The 19,636-nt window shown below is 33.6% G+C and overlaps 1 protein-coding gene across 1 annotated transcript in view; it reads left to right on the top strand.

The window, feature by feature from the left end:
- LOC124535668 overlaps nt 1-16,858 on the top strand; it is a 39,323-nt gene extending 22,465 nt beyond the window's left edge. Inside the window, exons 2-4 of the mRNA XM_047111957.1 lie at nt 13,427-13,486; nt 14,446-14,520; nt 14,598-16,858. Coding sequence (XP_046967913.1) covers nt 13,427-13,486; nt 14,446-14,520; nt 14,598-15,596 — 1,134 coding nt within the window. The 3' untranslated portion in view covers nt 15,597-16,858. The remainder of the gene's footprint in view (nt 1-13,426; nt 13,487-14,445; nt 14,521-14,597) is intronic.
- The last annotated feature ends 2,778 nt before the right edge of the window (nt 16,859-19,636 follow it).

Raw genomic sequence — 19,636 nt, 5'->3', positions numbered from 1 at the left:
TACAAATTACCGTTCGAGCGATCTAGTTTTTAAACGTCAAGTCAAACCACACCGTTATTTCTTTATCAACATCTGACAACTGAAGCAAGAGTCAAAGGTCCCATATTCAATCCAATTTATTTTCATCAAAGTCAGTTAATAGCGTTTTTTTATAATATCTGAAATATTTTAATTAGAAAGTACACAGATGAGAATCTATTACGTATACAAACGGACTTCAGTGCGAGCGTGACCATGCGACAAAGACAGGTATCGGATGGTGGCCTCTTCTGAGTAAATTGGATACCGATCGAAGCGTAACGATTTTATCCAACAAAAAAATCTAACCCTTCCTTTGATATCTTTACGTAATTTTGTGTACACAATAGAGTCTTCTCAGCCGCCTTATCTTACAATTGCTCAAATAAAAACATTATAAACTTAATGAAAAATAAGCTTTTTAATTTATAAGTAATTGAATATATAATTATTATTATATGCGTAAAGATCGAAAGCGATTATGAATATGTCATTGACCTTAATGTTTAAATATTTGGAACACAATTATATATTTATTTACTGTCTTATATAAGAGTAAACAAACAAGCAACTTTAAACTATTAAGTACATAATTCAAAATTTAATCACCAAGCTTACTTCAGTTACGTTACACGTAGTAGATTTGATGTAAATTGGTAGCTCTACATTTTCCGTCTAGAGGTTGTAGATTCAAACCGACATCCCTTCAGTCTCCTAAATCACCCCAGTGAGCCTCACCTCCCCAAGTGATTAGCGTTGCCGTAAAATCTACAACAAAGCTATGTACTATCTACATAGATTTATCTCGAGACCAGAATGAACCATCATCGTAAATTTCCGCCTTACGTTTTCTCTAAACTCCTCTATTGATTTATAGCTTCGTTTTAAAAGATAACTTTTTATAAAACAACTCAGTACCAGTTGTTTCCAACTGTCTGTGGCATCTGTTTTCTTTGCTCAGTTTTTGGCCATTATGGAAACTTTGTCGTTTAAAAACAGGCGCCGAAGATGTCATATTAAAAATAAATATTTGGTGTAGTATTTTCTTCTTTAACAAAATATGTTTATTTGTCATTTATTTTCATGTAATCGCAGTGACGTAGATAGGGAATTGTGTATCTCTATCAGACAATACCAGATTATTCAGACGTAATGGCATCAATGAATCAATGGAAAACTCCTCACTAGATAAATCCTTACTAATCCACATTTATTTGTTGTTTCTATTACAGTAATGGAAAAAGACTTTCACTGATATTATTTATAATTAACTATTTTTATCTTTACGTATTTGTATATGTATCATTTTATACTTTTAATCTGGAATGATTATTAAATTATTGTAGATTACTTTTTTAAGTAAGTAATAAAAGTAGTAGATACTCGTAGGGTTTTGTGTAAGCCCATCATATAATATACTCTATTCGTATTGTGGTGTGTCATTTTGAAGGGGAAGTGAGCCAGTGTAACAAGTACAAGGGTGAAGTAAGATTCATCATAAAAACGTCGTTTATTGTATCCTAATTACCATACATAATATTTTCTATAAAATGTATTTTATAATTAAATGCGGAATAGTATTGTAGTGCGCACTCAACATGTCAAGACTAGCTTAGCACGGAAGTAATTGGCTGTAAATTAACTTCTTACAAGTTGGTTAGTTCAAGACTTTACTGTAGTTGTTCGCTTAACAAATAAGGATGTACCGTGATAAGGAGAAAATTTACTTCGTTCAAGAACTTTAGTATCGGTTTCATACTTTATCACACTCGACCTATTAAACTTAGCTTTTATAAATATTAATATCCGTATAACACGCGTATATTGAAAATTAATTAATAAGGGAAACTTAGATTATCTAAAAGTACCCAATACAAATTAATCGAATTTTATGTGCACATAGTAGTTCGTTGCTATGGTTACCACAAACAAAGCTGTTGTCTTGAAAATAATAGGACGTGGATGACAAATGATTGCGCATATCATCGTATCCCTTTTCTACTTATCTAGCTGAAGGACGAGGTGGAGTCGTAATTAGCGGCAGAACTGCAATCTGAAGTGTATGACGCATGCCCATTTTTACATTTCAGAGAATACATCAGTTAAGGCAGAGTTATTTGTCTTTTTTTTAAAGATTTTGTCTATTGCACAACGGCTTAAATTAAAAAAAATATATATTACCGTCTTGTCTTGTCTTCCCCTTAAGTAGGTACGTATGCCAATTTTACCAAAATACATTGTAGAATATTTAAAATAATTAAAGTATTAACATAAATCCGTATTCATAATTCAAATTTAAAGTTATTATTTAGAAGACATAGCGTGAAAGTATTTCTTCGACGTAACAGTTTATGATATCATACATATGCAGATTACATCTTAATCCAGTTGAGAGTTTCTAAGCAAGTCATTTACATTTTGAACCCGCGTTGCTTCGCCTTAAAAGCCGTTGTACGGTCTGAGCTAGGAGGGATTACCTTACTTTACTCGCACCGCTCTCCTGTTTACCCTCAGGGAACTGAGAGGCATTTATGGTGTTTGTGTCCCGCTCGTGTAATTCTTTCAGCCTGTTTGTCTTGGATTAAACGCATGTCTTTGCTTTTAACGCTACTGTTTACTCTCTCGCCTATATAAATATTTGTATGAGAATGCGGCCATTTACTTTCTCAGTTATGAACCCTTTAATTGCTCTTATTTTATACTTTTGAAATACGGCCGTGATTAATAAAAGCCGACGCGGTCGTAAACGAAATCGTAAAGAAATATTTAGTCGAGATAAGTAAAAAATAAAATGCGTTGAATAATCAATATCATTGGTTGATATTATGAGTTTTGATTTGATGTGGGTCCGGTATCGTTTCTCGTCGATTTCGATCAAGGAAATGCCTGAGATATAAGTACATCGTGCAACTGTACATTCTACTAATAATATCATTGTTCACGTTTTAGATCGATAGGCAGCCAGTCGGACTAGGTACTAACGGAAATTACAAATAAGGTGTATTGAATATGATTTGAAGCATGACACCATTGACTACCGCGTAGCTGTACATAATGAGATTCTTTGAATCTGTTTATGCAATTTGAGCAATAGAATACAATAAGCGTAAACGAGTTGCTTGATTTTATTCGATAATGAACTCTAAATACTTGAACTTTAGATTAAATTCTGTTGTAATTACGTGAAATTGAATATTTTGTCAACATTTTACAATATAGGAATATAGTTTAAGCGAATACGCTGGTTTTATTCGCTAATAAATAAGAATAAATCGATCGCATCTAAGCTTTCATGAAACCGTAAGCAGAATAAACGAGGTGTCACTTAAATCAGATACATAGAGAAACATAACCATTTCGATGTCGTCTTTACGCCTTCAAGTTTAGTTGCGAACGGACCGCTTGTTCGCGCTGCACCTCGCACTATTATAAAGGAAACACATGACGGAGATACCAACAATTGATTTTATTGCTAACGTTTTATGGCTTTCTATAAAATTTTAAACTGAGATAAAATTATTTGGAATACCAATTTTCCATTACTAATCTCTACGAAGATTTTTTTTATTTTATGGTATAGGTTGGCGGACGAGCATATGGGCCACCTGATGGTAAGCGGTCACCATCACCCATAGACAATGACGCTGTAAGAAATATTAAGTATTCCTTACATCGTCAATGTGCCACCACCCTTGGGAATTAAGATGTTATGTCCCTTGTGCCTGTAGTTACACTGGCTCACTCACCCTTCAAACCGGAACACAACAATACTGAGTACTGTTATTTGGCGGAAGAATAACTGATGGGTGGGTGGTACCTACCCAGACGGGCTGGCACAAAGCCGTACAACCAATTATGCTATAAAAAAGCAATATATATGTTACTAGTTTTCGCCCGCGGCTTCGCTTGCGTTTTAGGATCTTCGTTGTCATGTGTAAGGCAAAAAGTAGCCTTCGTCCTTTCTTGGAGTTAAAGTTCGCTTCATACCACATCAAATTCGGTTCATCGGTTTGGTTGTGAAAGAGTCGCAGACAGACAGACAGATACTTACTTTCACATTTATAATATTAATATAGCTTGTGTATCTTCTGCGACCTACACAAGTAGGTCATTGGATCCGAGTGCATTTAATTGGTTAACTAATTATGATGAAAATAATCATAAATAAAATCATATTTTTACTATTTTAGCCTCAAAAGAAGACTTAAATAATCTGAAAAATATTCTCATGAAAGTATACTACGATATGCTTTAATTCGTAATCGCAGACAAGCTCTTGGTCTGATAAAAGTATTGATGAAACCGTCAGCAAAAAAATGTTCCATTTATGGATTCGCATAATATTACTTGAGTATCAGTTGTATAAAATCACTGACTTAGCATGACCCAATTGCATAGTGTGTCTGTGGATAATTTTCGCATTGCGGCCATCGGATTCGATGCCGATATCGCTTTGTAACGGTCTTCGTATCGGGCTGCATTCTGCGCATTTCCTTCTCTTGCATCGTGATTGCGCTGACGATATCTCGTGTAAGATATTATATTCAATATACCTGTGTTAGGTTTAAATGAGGACTGACTTTCTAAACGATACAGAGTATTATCTAAAATATATTCAGTTAGTAATAAAAATCGTATTATTAACCATTCATATTATGAAACAGATTTTTTGTTGATGGTTACCATATAATATAATAATTGCTATGTTAAATGTTAGCATAAATATTATAGCAAATATTCATCATATAAATGCTTTTTTTAAACTTTTTACTCATATAAAATTAAATTCAAAGTTCGACCGTAATATCAGATATGACTTTCGAAATCAAAGATCACCGGTCAAACAATCAGAGATTTGATTGATTATCCCGATCGAAACACGCTTCGTTAGGGACCGCATCCAAGCGCACATCTGTCGCATGCTCCACGGAACTTCTGAGACTCACAAAAACCGACGAGGCCGGCTAGACAGGGATGGATATATAATATTGGTGTACGTCAAAGAGGGACAGATGGAATAAATTAATCCCTAACGGGGGTACCACTGTCCTTCAACTTCGATGGATTTGGAAGATTTATGTTCGGTTCGTAAAAACTTAGTTTAATAGGAATTTATAAGCTATATTTAAACCTTCGTTCTCATAATATAATATAACGTATACGATTGTTTCGAAATTTGCTTCGTCGTTATAATTACATCGTCGTCAAAATCCGTTGCCATCCATATCTGAAACCAATAGAATTATTGGTAAATCGAATGATTTAACCGTGGAAATAAGAACTTTGAAAAAATTGTTTCTTGATATATTAATTACTAAATTAATTTGTGACCAAATACAAATCGTAAAAACCACAACACGTTTAATAAAACATTATAATTATATTGTATCATATGTTGTCGAAGTTTATTTTCAGCATTTTTGCCAATAAAATATGCATACACAGTTCACATAAAATAATGATTTACTTAATTACTTTGCGGTTATTAACATTTAGCAGCATGTATATTCAAAACTTATAAATTTAATGTTCTGTATCTGCTCTTCATTCAGTTTTATTAACTGTATCTTCGGCAAGTTTGACGTTGATTTTGAAATGCGAGTCCATAACCACTTAACGTACGAAGCCAGTTTTCTTATTGTAAATGTATGCTATTGTCTCCAGCGAGATATAAAATACCGATATGATCCTACGACGTCTTCGTTGCAAGAAATATTCAGGGGATACAACCCACACTTTTAATAGCGGTTACATCATTTCCACACAATGAGAGCGCCGTCCACACCCATTCTCTGTCCGTATGATTTGAAATTATAGCACCGTTTTATTTGCTCTCAGCGCATTTATATGCGGTCGCCGAGTCGCACAATGTGCCACAATATTATATGTTAAGGCACCTCCATACATAACGCGCCACGGCCGGGGACGAGGAAAGTGTCGCGTCCTCGCATGTGTCGCGAACGCGAGTCGCGATCGTGTGGGAGGCAGAATGAAGCAGTAATTTAATCCTTGATTGTGTTCTCATTTAATTTATACGCAGCATAATCAAATTTGGTACTTGTTTGTGACCATTTATATAAACGCTCTGGCAGCTTGATTTGATTCAGGCTGCGTATCTTACTTTCGCACCCAATCGAGATTCTTTCGAAATTCAAACAATGTCTATTGTTCCAATTTTATTTAAATGTTTTTATTTAAACAACTACTATTACCCATAATAGCTGTTTAAATATGCAAGGAGCGTTTATAAAACAATCGCCTAATTGATATTTATACCCATGCATAATCACTTAATGAATAATTCTTATAAAGAGATCGCATTTAAAATTTATGGTTCCATAGGTGCCAATCAAGTTATTGTGGATATTAGCGCATGCCTATTATCCTTTTATTACTAAAATAGATTTTTAGAACGTTGTGGGTGCAATTTAAAAATAGCTTAAGGATAGTTTGATATCGTCATAATTATAGAGGGACGGCTGAACCGGTACCGGTTATAAAAACTGAATGATGCTATAATGTAACGTCAATAAAGTAAATTGGCAGGATACCGCGCCGGCAATAGGTATAATAACAAAATGGGTCAACACTTTGCTTGGCTTAAAATACAAAAACACTCGTTATTTTCAAATTACATTTAGTTAATAATAATACGTTAGCTGCATTTTAGTTCGTTGATAATACCGTAATACTTGACCGGAGGTATTCGTTAAACGCTGAGAGTACGGGGATACTTTATTGCCTTCTTTTTATAATAATAAAAAAGAAATTAAAATCGTCACATCATATATAAATCTATTTAAACATATATATTTAAAAGATAAAATAAACGCTTTGTCCATCTATGCAACTTAATGAATTCCTGATCACGTTTTTAAATATAACGAATGACATTTTATAGCCTTGTTCGAAACAAGATAAAATTGTAAGGGTCTGTCAAACGAATAAAAAAAGTTGTACAAAAAAGATTCGATGTATATAATAATAGCGAGCTGTGCCTTGTACTCGAGGCAATAAATGCGGACTATACGAGTCCATATTTCATGAAAAATTCATATCGTAGCCGCGCCCTAATGATGCCGATGCCATCTTTTATTGCCAACGGGGATATATCTTTCATTAATCGTTTATTCCGAATGTTGACACGTACTTAATGTAACGTATGTACGTGAACGTCAGTCAAACACACATGGGTGTGTTTTCCTAGAAACAATAACGTAGAAATGACATACCGTTTTGAAAAGTTGGAATATTTTTTTTTCTGTGTTTTTTTTTATACATGGCTGAGTAGAAATTCTCTCGGTTCTTCCATTTATGTTGTCATTGCTTTTATATATATCTTGTATAATAATATGTGATTTGTTATTCTACAATGTTTTTTTACAAAGTAATATTAAACCATATTTAGAATATTTTTGTAAAAGCTTCTAAATAAGGTTCGAAATGGAATTTGATTAGTAGATTTATTATTTCTTAAATCTCAACGGCGCCTCTCAATAAAATAATGTATGTATTCATTGAATATGTGCAACTTGAATAATGAGATCTTTTCTATTCCTGTTAATTAATTGCGATTTTAAACACTATATTGTTAGACAAAAGATACGCTACTGTTATATAAAGTATTGCAACATAATTTAAAACTGAATATATAAATATTAAATAACTACGTTCAAGTAGCATACCATAAACATTTATTTATCTGTGTCGAAACAAATTCAGTTCATTTTTGTCTTCCATATCCAATAACCTAGTTTCCACTAAGAACACGATGGGAGCTGAAATTGAATTTCTACTTGTAAAAACCGTCCGGTAATAGAGTTTACCTTCAGATCAAATAAAATAACAACTAACGTACGGAGGAGACACTGCACACATTCGAGCTACGTTCACTTATTTTACTTGCTGGGATTTATCTCGAATGACTATTTTTGCCAAACGGCTTTTAATATTACAGCTCTATATAAATATTGTTTTTAAGTCGCCGTAAGTATTTCTTACTTTGATTGAATACTGTTTGTTTCATTGACAGTATCTGTTAACAAAAAATATAATTCAAATACAATAAATCAATCGAATTAATTAAATTTATATTATATAACTAAATTTGTGAATCGTAATAGAAATAACAAACGAAATGTTGGGGGACATAATGAGATAACACATTTATATTTTAATTTGCATTTAGATTATGAAATTATCATTCTGACTACAGTCGAGACTAGGCTTCATTTAAGCCTATTGTGCTCAAATAAAGGTACAAAGGATAAGGTAATTTAATAGATATGTTTAAAGTTGTATACAAAATTGTTTTTAGATGGGGTATTATAATAATTTTAATAGGGAACTCGTTATGACCGAAAGACCAAAAAGAAATGATGTAACAGCGAAATTACTTTTTTAATTTCGTTCAAATTAAGAATAATAGCTACTGGTTTAATCTTTTTAATTTGATATACTTCTTTGGTGTAATAGTAAACTAACCGGATTCCTTTATTTTTGCTACGGTCTTCGTCGCGGTCGTATCTCTCCTGAGAAAATTACATTTTTTCTCCGTCATTTGGCGCGCTAGCTCAGATTGTATTTTATCTTTATGTGTAATCATAATTCATATTTTTTGCTCTTTTCTGTAGAGGAGATTGCTAGGTGTTTGAGTTTTATATTCTTATCTGTTTTACTTGTGAATGTCGCATTCGATATTGTTTATTAAACTACTCGATATCACTTATGTGATGAAACTCCAAGATTTTACTCCGACTGCGATTTATATAATGTCTCCTTTTTATTTCGTGAGATAACCTTGCTTGCTTGTTGGATGGGTGCCATGCAGCTCTTCAAACAGTATAAACGATAGTACATATCATAGACAAATAATTATATTTCATAATGTTTACTTTGTAGACCTTCAATTTGACCCCCTAGAGCGTCCATGCGCTACTTACAAACGAAATGATAAATGAAGATCATCGATAGTTACTGTAACATAGACGCTGATGGATTGATTGTGAGAAGACATGTGTGCCTATCGATCGATTAGTTTCTACCCAAACGCGGCCCCAAGACGCTCTTATGAGCGATTATGTTTAATGCCCTTTAAAAATGTTAAGTGTTTAGCTTATGATATCCTATCGTTTAAAATGTAGTCCTTTTTTTCTACATATTATAATAGATGGTTTCGAGTAAGAACTCCGACAGTACCCGTTATTTGACCCGTTAGAGGAATCAAATACTTTTGTTGATGATTACATAACTCAAAAGCCGGTAACTAGCTTTCGCTCTCGACAGTCAATTTTTCTTCCGCTTTCTATAACGGCGTCCAAAGTCAAATACGAAAGATTAATTTAATAATATTCAATAAGCGTTGTTTGATTAACAAAAGAGTAATCTGTGGCGGCATCTAACACAAATACGAACCTCTCGTCGAGCTGATTTCAATCACCATCATTCATTATTCACTCACTTCCCTTTGCATTTGCCGAAGTACACTCAGCGGCACAGAATGTGGCCCAAACACATAATGTGGTTAAACATCAAAATTAAACACGAAATAGGGGTATTTTTTTTTTGTACCTAAAATTTAAAGGTATTAAAGTGAATATTTAGTTAAAAAAAAGTAATACCTCAATTAATTAATTTTTTATCTTAAAAATAACAAATAACTCTAAAATTGGAAAAAAAATAAACAAAAGAAAGTTTTAAAAAAAATTACAAAAACTTACGGGACTTAAAATTAATACCGGGTATTGCCTCCTCTAGCCTTGATGACTGCCTGCATGCGATCAGGCATGGATTTAATAATGTTTTTTATGTCAACCTGGGGTATTTCTTCCCAGGCGGTTATCAAGGCGGTTTTTAAATCACTGATAGACTCTGGAGGGTTGATGCTGGATCTGATGCGTCTTTTAAGCATGTCCCATACATGTTCTATTGGATTTAAATCCGGACTTCGTGCTGGCCAGTCCAATTTTGAAATTCCTACCTCCGATAGGTAGCTATTCACGCAAAATGCTGTGTGAGGTCGCGCATTATCGTGCATTAAAAGAAATTCCTGGCTTCCAATAAATTCCATGTATGGTAGAACATGTTCTTGGAGGACCTCTTCGATGTATCGCACTGCTGTTAAGCGACCTTCGATTATTGTTAACTCCGTACGTGCGTCTGAACTTATTCCTGCCTAGACCATAACAGAGCCACCATGAAAACTTACTGTTTGCCAGGTAGTAGTGGGTAAAAACCTTTCTCTTCGCCTTCTCCACACACGTTCGCGACCATCTGGATGCCTTAAGGCTACTCTGCATTCATCGGTCCACAGAACCTTAGCCCACTGCTCGTGAGTCCAATTAGCGTGTTCGCGAGCGAATTGAAGTCGAGCTACACGATGGTGTCGGAGCAGTTCTGGACCTCGTGCTGGTCTTCGGGAACGCAGGTTTTGTTCCTCCATTCTTCTTCTTATTGTTCGCTCACTTACACGGACGCCTCTTGTCGTTTGTAGACGCTGCATTATTTCACCCGCAGTAAGGAAACGATTTCTCAATATTGCGAGGATGATAAATCGGTCATCTCGAGCTGATGTGCATCTGATATTGCCACTTCCTGGTCTCCTCGTGTATAGGCCGGTCTCATCGTATCTTTTTAGGGCATATCTTAGAGTTGTACGTGGTACATTTAAAGATACAGCGATTTCACGCTGCGTTAAACCTTGACTCCGAAGTAACACAGCTTGAGCGATTTGTGCTGAACTTAAGGCCATAGTTTTCAGTGTTTAGTAAGAAAAATGACTAAAGATTAAATTAAAAATAAAACAATAAGGGTTAAATGCACGACCGTTTGAATATCGAACTTTAACTCAACTGAGTTTTGGGCGTTTTTACACTTAATAACGTTAAGTGTCACTTACGTTAAACAAATAACCTTTTTTTATAACTTTGAAACTCATAAATTAACAAAAACTAACGCCACGATACGCAGCCACTTAAAATTCTCATACGCAACACCAAAATTGCATGTTATAAGAATTTTAGAGTTTGGGCCACATTTTCTGCCGCTGAGTGTATATTCGCCAGTTTTGTTTTGTTTAACTTTCATATTTCAAACTCTTCGAGAGGAAGTACGATACAATACTTGTTATAATTGAATTGATTTCAAGTTTTATGTTCGTGTTTTTGTTTAATTGTAGAATTGATTTGCGTTCATTAAGGCATTTACTTAACTTTGACCCAATTAGACAATTCACGTAAAGACTACGCTGTATCTTTAAAATTATAACTATGGTGTGCGTGTTCCTCGAAAGCAATTTAAAAAAGGTATTATGATTCATTGGGTAAATAAACTGAGGTTTTATGTATCAGAGTAGCACGAAGCGTAGCACTCTCGAGAGTATTTTTTGTTTTCATTAGTTGACGTGAAATAACACTTCTACGTTGTATCGTGATCCAAAAAAATAAATTGTGTGAAAAATTACGATGATTACATCTAATAATGGACGTCGGACTTGTTTGATGGTTAATGCCAGAGATTGGCATCATTAAGCGAAATGATAGTGACCTAGAAGGGAAAGAAATTTACTTTATTCACTGATTGACTATTTTAATTGCATTGTAATGTTACACCAATGTTTTCTATTTGTATACCAGAATTGAAATGTACACATTTAAGACAGTGTAGCTTTATTTATAAAACCGAAAGGTCATATTTAAATGTTATCTCTTAATAAACAACTTATATTATTGCAATTTTATATCAGACGACACTAAAAGTAATGAGACGTCCTGTTATCAAACCTGATACGCGGCCCATTAAAAGATATTTCTCATTGCTAGGTATGACGATAAAGGTTAAAGTACTTCTGATGCTTATTTCAAAGGTTCCGATAGCCACGGTAGTACTTTAGCATTCACTGGAAATAGTATTTGCTTAACAAAATATTATTTGCAAAGTAAATGTAATCATAATTTATTTAACAAAGGTATTTCTTTAAATTATTTCAGACGATAAAACATGACGGTATATAAATCTTTGTTGCGAGCTTTGAGGTCAGAAAATAAAAGAGACATTCAATTTAAAATCTTATTTTTAAAACTTTAAACAAACTCGTCAGTCATCACGATTTTACATTCGAAAATACAAACCCTTCGTCAAGCCGAGAAAGATTTGACATGTTCGTGCCACTGTATGCGTTCGATGACTGTCCCTTTTGCCATATCATGCAATTAAAACGGTCCATCGACAGACAGTAAGCAGATGCCCATCACTTTTATCAAATACATTAAACTGAGCGCTCGTTTCACGATTTCGTTTTTCGTTTTTTCATTCCCATAAAACCCTCTCCCGACTTAGATAACGCGTAATGCGTTGGCTTCTGAAGAATAATTAAAAGTCCATTTTTATATTTACTTCGATTATAACACTCAGATGGAACGCTAATTAAGAATTCGAATGTTCATTACGATTCCAAAAATGGTTTTGTTATCGGGTAGGTATATATCATTATAAGAACTGGTTGATTGCATGTCGAATTACCGGCAAACTGTTTTTTAGTCTCTTTTGTTTCGGAGATTTTGATTGGTTACATTTCGTTTTGTTCAAAAAGAATTCTTCACAATTATTTAAGTTAATTTACCTTTTAAAAAAAATGCGATGCTTTTCGTAAAACTCCCATTCAAGTCAAATTGCTTGTCCAAATCCACTATCTCTTTGGAATTTATATTTTAGGGAAAAATGTGAACCCTTGACGGTTCTTTATTATGCCTTAGTGCGGATTTAATGATCCGGTTCTCTTATGAAGACGGCCGAAGACCTTAAGAATAGGTCGTTTTATGTAAGAGTGAATCTTCATCCTCCTGAGCAGGATAAAACCGCAAAATGGAGCTAAAGGCTAACTTTAGTAGCATTTTGCGGTCAGATACACTTCTAGTTTCGTAAATTATATCCTACCTGCTACCGTAGTTTCAGTTTATTGACTTATGCTACCATTGTAAATCTTCCTTTTGATTTTAATTGTGTATATGTGAATTTTACTATTATTGCTTAAGTTTTGTTTTAAGACTCCTTAGACATGAACAATTTATAGCTTAGCACAAATAATGCTGCTGTTTTTTATGCTTGATCAAAATAATATTAAACTGTAGTGTTTTTAATATTTCTTTAAGTATATAATTTTAAAACTCATAAGGCAATATAACTTGTCCTATATGTGATAAGAAAATAAAGGAATGAGCTGATAAAAATTTATATTACACATAGATTCATAGTATTATGGACTTAATTAGATACTGTACTGTGAATTGTGTCTTCTTTTAACTCCTCGTCGAACTGCGAAAGGAATGTCGGGATCTTGTTAACTGTTTCTCATATATTTAATTGTAAATTAAATCGATTTTATTTAATGTAACCTTTTATTTGTTCACAGTTCGCGGCACCACGACCTGGCGGGGAGTCATCGTGTTTGCAGGGCCCCGACTGTTTTATGGTGAGGATACTTTTTTATTTCTGATCCAATACAGTTTACAAAATAATAACTCATTTTTAATACCAATTAATTTTAGCATAAAATTATAAATTATACTTAGGCGCGGTTATTGCCTCTCGCTATAAATACTTTTTTAAAATATATTATATTTTATTTCATCGAGAACCATTCACTGAATTAAGAATAAAATTATATAAAAGTTTTGTTCGTGATATTACGTAATAATTATACAGAATATTACTTTTTACGTTCGATCGTTATAATAAAATTTTATCTTTGAATTTCCGTCCAATAATATTTGTTTTAATGGTGGAATTAAATGTTTGAATACACGCGTTAACATTAAGCACATTTCAATTAAACGTACACTATCATAATATATATTATCTACTTTGCTTATACTTGAAATATACGCTACAAAACGTACTACATACATTGAAATAGCATCAGCTTTGTTACATGTTATTGAGCAGGATGCAACGCACATTTGAATCGAGTTTACGATAATGTTGTGTATGAAAAGGTTGTCGAACCAAGTTGCACTCAAGCGTGAAACCTTAAACTATGTTGTAATGAAATTACTTGCTAAAATCAATAAAATTACCACTTCAAAGACTCCGCGGATTCTAGGCGACAGGACATTTTGTCAATACCAGTAATTAATAACCACGGTTCAACCCGTTCTCATAATTATTAAAGCTTACCGAGGCGAGAGTGGGCGTCAAGTTAACGTCAACTCCAACTAATGAGTATTTCAAATGACAAATGCTGCATTTCTGTTAGCCATCTTTCTCAGTTAGCCGAGACGTGTCTCTTGTTAGATATGATTGGATATTTCGTTATTGATTTAATTGGTACAACATTAAATTATCGGAGTTTAATAATTAGTATATCTAAATTAATTTAGTAGCTTATTATTTTTATTGATAGGACCAGTAAATTGGATTTTATTGTTGCAGTGCTGGGAAAATTGTGAACTACTCCAATCGAACTTCCAAGTTTGGGGCGCTGTTTGTGATGAAAAAGATATTTGCGTAAGTAATCTCTTTTCAGACGTTATATGTCGCAGCTTAAATAAAATTAGAGACTTAATTTTTCTTTTTGCCTACAGTTCCCTGGCTGCAAGGTTGCTTGTGAATTTCACACGGAAGTAGCGCGAGCATCACAAACGCAACCAGTTATCCACACTAAGGGTGAGGGCGTTATGAGAGTTAGTGGAGCTTTAGCTCGCTGGCCGCCACCTGCCCCTCGAGCCGCTTCTCGTCCAGTTCCCCTCGTCTATGTAGTTATGCGTCGAGCTGCAGAAGGCCCCTGGAGACAAATCATTCAAACTCAAGCTTTAGCGACTAGAGTTCCATCTAATAATGAAGGAGCTCTCCTTCGTGTACTTGTTGTAGATCCACAAGGACTTGTAACAATCTATAGTCCAGACGAAACATGGGTAGCTCATGATACGAACACCTCAAACCATGATGAACATAAATGGATCTTAAAAGAAATATCACTTATTCATCAAAAAGTTCTCGTGATTGGAGAAATCGCCTGGGAACCAAGAATAGCACGAGGTGTTTATCTTGTTACATGGGAAGTTGACGGAGGAGGCCTAAAAGGAAATTTGTTCACCGATTCTACACGAGTAACTTTGTCGTTATGGCCCGACACAATCTACCACATTCAGGTAGAACTTGTGTCCCGAACACCGGGAGTTGATAATGAAAAATCTGAAACCATGACTATTGATACGAGTCACGCTCAACGTGTTTCAACTGAAAGCGTACAAGACGTTGAAGTTAGCGAAGGAGATCGGCTTATGTCTGTGCTAGTTAGCTCAATGCGTGGCGAACGTGTACCAGAACGTGCGCCAGATTCAGAACTAGTGCTGGGATGTCTATCAGCTATGATTGCTTTTGGTTTAGCCGTACTGGCTGCAATTGTGTGGAGGCGAAGACGACGAGGTACTTTTCCAGGAACCAACGTATATGTTGGATCTTCCTCAGTTCTTAAACGAAAGTTAGTGGAAGATTTCGTTCCCGCACCACATTGCTTTCAACCAGTGATTTCACCAGAAACCCCTACCAATGGAGCCGCATCACGGGATGTGGTTGTGTGACGTCATAGTTTTGACATGCTGTCGTTTGAAGACCGCGTTTTCAGTTCCTAAAGTTGTCGGACAAAACTTTCGCATAAAATAATTGATTATAGTGCAGTGGAAAAATGGATTTAAGAATGTGATACAATTAAATAAGTTGTGCCAGTGAAAGCAAAAATGGCAATAGATTTCTTTAAGAACGATTATTTTTCGTTAATTATTATTAACATTACACTTGATAATATAATCGGACGAACTTTAAAAGTCATTGTACATGCTAAAATCAAATTATCTATATTATGATTTTTGGTACGTAGATTTAGGCCAATTGTAAATTAAAAATGTACTTTTAAGTGTATTTATGAATCACAGTAAGATAAACACCAGATATGTTAGTATTGTAAATATTACGAAAACATGGTAAACCATAATTTTCTAATTACTAATTGATTTTAATGTGCTGTAAATATATGTGTCATAAGGAGCAATTTTCATCAATAAAATTAGTGATAAGGTGTTTTTATCAATTCTGAGATATATCTGAAAATGTATTCCTAAATTGTTTGCAGTCTTTTAAACTATATTTGTGAAAGTGCAATAACGTAAATATTGCCGTTTAACCTTCATTTGTACTGGAAACACATCTCATAGACTTATAAAATAATAAAAATATTTTTACAGCTAGTCCTTATCAGTTTAGTTATAGTTCGTAGATATATTATATTTTAATCTAATTGCGAATCTTACTTCTCCTTATTCTAGAAACTTTACGACTTCTTCAGCAATAATGGTACATGTATGTATTTGTAAATATTTGAAGCATTTATTGTAAAAACTGACAGAGAAATTATATTTTTCTTGGACGTAAACAGATATTTCTAAATGTTAATAAATGAAATTATCCGTATTTTAATCGAAAATTACGTGATTTTTGTTCAAAAAGTAGATATAAATAAGGCCAACATTAAATTCTCATGTAATAATTATTAAATCATGATGTAGTCAGATTTGTTTAAAGTTCATGTTAGCTTAAACAGTGTACTTAAAACTTTAGTTCGTTGTAGGGCATAACATAAAGCCAAACGATTTTTTGAGCTGTTAACGATTAATATATTTTGGTTTATTGATGACCAAAATTATATAGTATAAGTTAGATGCTTAGTTAAATTTATTTATTTTTGTGATTAATTTCGTACCTTCATTCGAATTTGTAAATAAATATTACTTGCTATATTGACGCAGCTAAAATTTAACAAGTATGAATAAATATGTCTGCCAAATTACATAACGTTTTATTTATACAATGACAAATCTTAAATTTAATTTTAAGCTCTAAACGATTTATAAAAAAAAAATCATAATGGACCCCTTTAATTTGTAGAGATTTGCTGCATCGTCGAATTCAATAAAAGCGATAATTCCTAGAAAGCTTTTAAATAAACATTAACTCAGTGATACAAAGGGTTCATTGGTCGGCCGGTGATTTGACTGAGACTCGAATAAAACCGTACCATTGTCTAGGGATTAACGTCAACAAAATTTTTGTCCACAGGCGCTTGATCAAACAAAAAGATTTGTGCGTCAAGTTACCCTCAGGACCTCTCTACTTTCAATATTGAAAACACCTCAACCATACAAATGAAACGGTTTGCTGTTACGGCATTTGTAACTTAATTTTTTTCCTCCCATCCCATTACCTGAGAATGTCATTAAAGTAATCTTGTAAGTAGCTACCTACGTGATTATTTAAAAAAAAGGTTATTCAAACATGCAAATGTGAAGGGACTTCTATGTAAATAACGTGTAAATCGGAGATAGCTGTAGAGTTTGAACCATAATAGTCTGTATTCATGTTCGCTTCATCATAAATCAAGCCCTTAGATTAGATAATATGGGCTTTTTGTTTTCACGTTGCTCGAAACGAATCCAAACGGTATATATCTTTCAGACAGTTAAGATACTGCTCATTAGTACGGAGTTTTAGTTTCGTTATAACTTTTTAATACTAAAAAAATATATATATTTATCAAATGTACGATTGTTGTGAGATGGGGCAATTTATTTTAGTTACCCATTTTATTCCTGGCCCGCGGTTCCAGTATAAAGCATAGGCTCATAAATAACAGGGAAAATAGAAGGTGAACGCTTCCACGAGTATCCTTTTGGGAGCGGCCAAAGCATTCTTTTAAGATTTATTACAGAACTTGAGCACATTTCTTATTCCTTATGTACTTACTTCGCGTCCGATAGAGTCATGAATTTGGTCATTTCTTTCAACGTTCGTGCACTTTCAAACTTCTCTAATGATTTGATTTGGCATTGACTAATCCATTTAACGTTAGATATATAATACATTACTACAATCATTAGTATACGTTTATGTAACTTATATTATACACTTTTATTTTTGAAAATATAATTTGCTTAAATATCTATTTGTTTTGTTTTAAAATTATCAAGTAAATAATTTTATTTCCTAAAAGTAAATCCCAGAAGTAATAAACGTTATAAAAATATTATAATCGGAATCTGATTGACTTTAAGATAATACGAATAACACACACTAGAAGCCTCAGGATTCGACGATTACGGACCTTTCCTTAGATAAGGCAGATATAAAATGCAATCGATATATTTTATGTCAATTTTATCTTAATTGCTGGTGCATGGCGGTATAGAACAGCCTTACTTGTTAACGTTTGTCGATTGCCTGAGAAACGGTCTAGCTGAGTATCGAGGCAGGTTACGAAATTTATTTATTAGACAGCCAATGAAATACTCGGTATTTTGAAGACTAGAGTTCGTGATTGTATCAGTGCATTTAAATGGAATAAATAAATTATTGTTTGTTTATATATTCGCGATACAATTAGTATTAAATTATACTTTTGAATGTTTTTGAAATATGTAAATGTTTTAAGCTTCTATTAATTATGACTTCAGATTGTTTGGTGAAGTAGTAACAAAAGAAGAACGCGTTGTAGTTAAATTTTCCGCATGTATTTTTTTGTATTTTTATTCTACAAAGATTTTGAATAAAATAATACGATACACAGAAATAATAAAATAAAATCACGAATACTCCGTGTATTATCGATAACGAAACGAAAATAATAATTTATGTTATAAAATATAACATTGTTGGGTTTTAATGAATGAAACCGAAAGTTGAAAAATTTATGCAGTGTCCTACCTACATCTGGGATAAATGTGTACCCCAACCGGTTTCCTGCAAGAGATTGTAATACTTTATCTAACGTCATCTCAGAATACCGATTGGACGACGGAAATTCACATTACGCAATTACAGCAAGAAATAGCAACTGTCTAGATGGAAATTTTCAAGTGACAAGTGGATTAAATACCAACGTTCCGAGACATAAAAGTAAGAAAGTCATCAGAAAACAGCCAGAGGCCTGTGTACAGGCGATAATTTTATTAAAATTTCAATATTATTAATATACAAACGCTTCTAGGTATGAAAAGAGCTGACGAATATGCGGTAGATTAAAATTTTCACGAGAAATAATTATTAATAATTAAATTGATGTACGACATAAGATTTTTTCAAGTAATATTATAAACTAGTGACTGCCTGACTGAGTGACTAACTAGTGACTGCCTGACTGAGTGACTAACTAGTGACTGCCTGTAAATTTCCCACTGCTGGGATAAGGCCTCCTGTTCCATTAAGGAGAGGGTTTGGAAAATATTCCACCACGCTGTTCCAATTCGGGTTGGTGGAATGCACATGTAGCAGAATTTCGATGAAATTAGACACATGCAGGTTTCTGCCGAGCACGAGCTGAATTATAAACATAAATTAAGCACATACAGTGGTGCTTGCATGGGTTTGAATCAGCAATCATCGGTTAAGATGGACGCGTTCTAGCCACCATCTCAGCTCCCATAGCAGTTGCTTAAGTATCATTTATCATTCTATACTTACTCATAACTTACTTAAACAAATATATCGCTATTAATTATAGATAGGGTTATACTTGTTGCAAAAAATAAAGAAGTAGATACATACATAATATCTGTTTGGAATTATTTATACT

This window comes from Vanessa cardui, chromosome 15 (assembly GCF_905220365.1).
Source record: "Vanessa cardui chromosome 15, ilVanCard2.1, whole genome shotgun sequence".
Classification (NCBI taxonomy): Eukaryota; Metazoa; Arthropoda; class Insecta; order Lepidoptera; family Nymphalidae; genus Vanessa; species Vanessa cardui.
This window is presented reverse-complemented; position numbering and strand designations above follow the sequence as displayed.